The sequence below is a fragment of the Alosa pseudoharengus genome, unplaced genomic scaffold (genome assembly GCF_046254945.1).
Source record: "Alosa pseudoharengus isolate Yale_2024_CS ecotype anadromous, Long Island Sound unplaced genomic scaffold, YU_APseudo_1.1 YU_APseudo_1.1_scf_16, whole genome shotgun sequence".
Taxonomy (NCBI): Eukaryota; Metazoa; Chordata; class Actinopteri; order Clupeiformes; family Clupeidae; genus Alosa; species Alosa pseudoharengus.
Genome location: NW_027468630.1, coordinates 13920356 through 13925355, shown reverse-complemented (window position 1 = coordinate 13925355; position 5000 = coordinate 13920356). Strand labels below are relative to the sequence as shown.

Sequence of the window (5000 nt, the reverse complement as noted above, 5' to 3'; positions counted from 1 at the left end):
TCACACACGTGCACACACACACACACACACACACACACACACACACACACACACACACACACACATACACAGATGCCCTGATGCTAGTGGGGAAGATAACACAATCTACAGGAACACACTGATTAGTGGCCTGCATGTTCTGGTGTACTCGTCTCATCACACACACACACACACATACACACACAGACACACACATGCACATGTAAAAAACATGCATACAATAACTGACACACTCATAACATAAACATACATATCCAAACATACACATGTACACTCACACAGACTTAAATAATCATAAACAAACAAGGTCCGCTCAAACATAAACACACATCCACACACACCAAAATCAAGTCCATTGGCTCCACGGCTTTGCTTCATGCTCCTGATTGATGAAAGATTGTTTATTGATTAGTAATCAGTCTGATTAATTATTGATTGATTGATGGATTCTGCTGTCTTTGCTTAGGTCACTTCCCAAACAAGGCAATGCCCTCAGCGGGCACGTTGCCATGGATACAGGGCATTGTCTGCAATGCCAACAACCCATGCTTCAGACACCCAACACCAGGAGAATCACCAGGGGTCGTTGGAAATTTCAACGATTCCATGTAAGCCAGACATTCTTCTCTCTCTCTTCTCTGCCTCTCTACCTGTCTGTCTGCCAGTCTGTCTACCTATCTGTCTGTGTGTGTGTGTGTGTGTTTGTGTGTGCGGATGTGACACTATGGTGTGTGAGACTGTGTGTGTGTGCGGATGTGACACTATGGTGTGTGTGACTGTGTGTGTGTGCGGATGTGACACTATGGTGTGACATACTGTAGCACTTTTATATTCCTCAGTGTTAACATTTGCTAATCCCAAGGCCTGACCCATTGCCAGTCTGTTGTCAGTTTCATCATGTTGTGTTTCTGTTTCTGTGTGTGTGTGTGTGTGTGTGTGTGTGTGTGTGTGTGTGTATGTGTGTGTGTTGCAGAATCTCTCGGTTGTTCACCGACGCTAAGAAGATCCTGCTGTATAGCCAGAATGACCGCAGCCTGGACGGCTTCAAAGATCTCTTCCACGCACTCAAGACCCTGCAAAACAACTCTGAAGGTAGGCTGTGTTATAACTGGGCATCAACTAGTAGCTAGTAGCATCAGTGCTAGTAGATGGTGGATGGGCATCAGTGCTAGTAGCATCAGTGCTAGTAGATGGTGGATGGGCTTTGGATAGAAGCATCTGCTAAATGAATAAACGAATTTATGAATTAATACATGTAATCAGTGGTATTGATGGTAGATGGTATATGGGCATCAGTGGTATTGATGGTAGATGGGCATCAGTGGTATTGATAGTAGATGGTATATGGGCATCAGTGGTATTGTTGGTAGATGGTATGGGCATCAGTGGTATTGATGGTAGATGGGATATGGGCATCAGTGGTATTGATGGTAGATGGGCATCAGTGGTATTGATGATAGATGGTAAATGGGCATCAGTGGTATTGATGGTAGATGGGCATCAGTGGTATTGATGGTAGATGGTAGATGGGCATCAGTGGTATTAATGATAGATGGTATATGGGCATCAGTGGTATTGATGGTAGATGGTAGATGGGCATCAGTGGTAGTGTTGTCACGATACCAAAATTATGACTTCGATACGATACCTGCCATAAATATCACGATGCTCGATACTAAAACGATACTACGGCGAAATCCTAAGATATCTGGAGAAGAAAGGACTCATACCTCCTCCAAGTGTATCGAGTCATTTATGTTAAATTTGGTGCACTTTTGTAATGTGTAGGTCAATTCTGGGTTCTAAACTTCTAAACTTCCTACATAATTATTATTTTTTTATAGTCAGTAAAATAGTAGGCCTACTTTGTGTGATTAAGTCCTTTATTGTTTGTTATAGTTCATTTGACAAATGACAAACTATGAACTCAGTAAATTCCTGATGATTAATTTGATATTAATGAATAAAGTAATACATAAATCATGAATTAATTCATGTACCCGTACCGTAAAGTGTAACTTACTCTGAGACTACATACATTACCAACCTAATTCGCTTCAATTGTGTAAAATGTAATGTAAATCAGGTTTTATGGCCAAGTATACTCAGGAATTTGGTCTCTGCATGTATCCCATCCGTGAATTAGTGAACACACAGGTCACACATTGAAGCACACATTAACCTGGAGCAGTGAGTAAAATAGTAGGCCTACTTTGTGTGATTAAGTCCTTTATTGTTTGTTATAGTTCATTTACATTGTGTTGTGTTTTGGCAATAAAGTAGCTTTAAATAGCCAAACTAGGCTAGATCAAGGTCAGTGTTAAAATTACTGCATGCAAATCACTGAATGCTATGCAGAGGGGCCATCTGATGTACAGTATAGGCTACCCTAGGCCTTCCCGTGTTCATGGGATTTCTTTGACAGTTGCAAAGGGGAAAATGTGAGGATAGTCTTCTTTGCGCCCAGTGTACAAGTACGACGTTCCAACCACTCAGGTCTTCGTCAGATAAGCCTACACCATTACCTGTTGCAATATATCTGTGTGCATTCCTACATTACGTCTATTTCTTTGATAACATGATTTGCTACCACTTAGGCTACTGTAACAATAAGCCGCTATTATTAGGACTCAACGCGCTTTGGTGGTATTATGCTGTGGGCTTTAATTAGCGCATTTCGGGTAGCCTATCATACATCTGGGCAATAATTATTGAACAAATTGCAGTCTACATGCAATGACAAATATTACCAGTAGTAGGCTACTGACCGAACATGAAATAGATCGTTTACAAGTTATGGTAATGTTATTCTGGCGTGAACATTGCGCTTTCATCACGTTAGCACCCTATGATTACAGCTCGTTATGTCTCGTCAAAATGATTACAGCTCGTTATGTCTCGTCAAAATTCATGGATGAAGGAAGGTTCGCTTTATCCCAGATAACCATACTCGTTTCACTTAGGCTAGACTAAAACATAAGAGAAGAACTTGGCACTAACCATGTAGTCGTGTTTTCTATAGCATAATCGTTAACCTGTCGTTCTTTGAACTCTTTAAAAATGTTGGGATATGTCTGCGAGGTGTTTAGCCAAGTTCCATGCGTAGCCTACTGCTTTTAAATGACTTTGTGTACCTGATGGCTTGCCTTCACTATTCGCGATGTATCCGAAATAGTTGCAGATTTCACTGCACCTTTTGTTTTATCCACAAGGCCTAGAACTGTCAGCAAAGAACTATGTTGACGTTGGCTGCCCACTCACTCACTCAGAGCTGCCTGCTTAGACACGCCCACTTGCCTAGATGCGTGCAAGGAGCAGTGAGAGCAGCAGTTCACACAGACACAGAACGTTATTATTTTAATAAAGTATCGATTCTAAAAACGTCTGAAATCGTATCGTTTTTTGCGTGAAGGCATCGCGATACCTTTTTAGTATCGATACACCGTGCAACACTAATCAGTGGTATTGATGGTAGACGGGCATCAGTGGTATTGATGGTAGATGGTAGATGGGCATCAGTGGTATTGATGATAGATGGTAGATGGGCATCAGTGGTATTGATGGTAGACAGGCATCAGTGGTATTGATGGTAGATGGTAGATGGTAGATGGGCATCAGTGGTATTGATGATAGATGGGCATCAGTGCTATTGCAGGTAAATGTTACAGTCATGGGTAGTGAATGAGCCTGTTTGAAAGAGAGTTGAAAGAGAATTTACTTTTCCCCTTGGGAAAGTAAATTGGCATGTTACAAAGACACATAGGGCTATATCTTGCACTTTAACGCAATTGACTTCGCGCAAATCGCTTTGTGGGCGGATCTTGGGTGCTGTCTCTATTTTACCGGCGGAATATTGACTGTTGCGCCCGACGCAAATCTAAAATGGGGTGGTCTGTAGCAGCTACATTATTCATGGGTGTGGTTTGGGCGTAACGTGCAATAAACCAATCAGAGCGTCATCTCACATTCCCTTTAACAACAGGCACGCTTGTTCCATAGCGGATTGCTATTATGATGGCGGATTTGCAGGCGCAACCAGGAACGGTTCACAGTGCAGTTGTGAACAGTTTGCTATGGATTTTTCCTCTTGACAAAATGTATACAGAAATGTCACTTTCCGATGTTTTGGGATCACTCTCACTGAATCACGAATGCATGGTGATATTTTTGCAATGTAATCTATCATTACCTCACTATAGACAATGCAGATCTGTCAGATAAGCTCTCCTCTCCCGTGCTGCTGCTGGGGCATTTGGGTTAAATGGCATCGGCATGCAGTTCGTCTCATTAAGTCCTCTAATATTTCCTAATTTATGTCATCAACACATCCGTGATTCGTGGAAATGTGTTCGCAACACAGGCGCCCAAGCAAGCGTTCCTGCAGGTGTAAGCTACGGCTGTACCTTACCAACAGGCAACTAGAAACACTTTCCAAGTTGACCTAACTTTGCACAGTATCCCATTAACTGCATGACAGTGGGCTCTTTACAATATTTATTTTATGTAAAGTAGAGTTTGTAAACACGTTATCATCAACTTAATGCACGCACAACTTTTGTTTGAGCAGGAGAGAGAATAACAATGAATGGACGCAGCAACTACAGAAATTGTAGCGAAGGCTACTTGCTGCTTTCTTTTACTGTCTATGGTTGCTGGTTAACAGCACATAATTAGCTTATTTAAGCGAATTCACAAACTCAAGACTTCAAGGCCATCATGGATATAAAACGTTTTTTGAAAACAACGAAAGGATGGAGGGAACATAGCAAAGTTTTGGAGTTATTTCAGATGGGCTACAAGGTAGGCAAATTTTGGTGCTTGTCAAAACCTTAGCGCAGCTGGAGTAATGCTTATAGGCTGATGTTAAAGCGCACACGATGTTTAAAGACATACACGGTAAATTGGAACAAAACTAAAGGTAACTTTAGCCTTTATATGGCTGTATAAAGTTGTCCAAATTAAAAGGTCGTAATTAGGCGTTGTTGTTGTAAAGATATTGC

General features: G+C 41.5%; 1 protein-coding gene across 2 annotated transcripts in view; it reads left to right on the top strand.

Moving 5' to 3' along the window:
* Window positions 1–5000, top strand: part of abca1b (ATP-binding cassette, sub-family A (ABC1), member 1B) — a 47631-nt gene that overhangs the window by 5888 nt on the left and 36743 nt on the right. For both annotated transcript variants that reach the window (XM_076287142.1, XM_076287143.1), the window contains exons 4-5: window positions 467–608; window positions 974–1092. In XM_076287142.1, the coding sequence (XP_076143257.1) occupies window positions 467–608; window positions 974–1092 (261 nt within the window). The remainder of the gene's footprint in view (window positions 1–466; window positions 609–973; window positions 1093–5000) is intronic.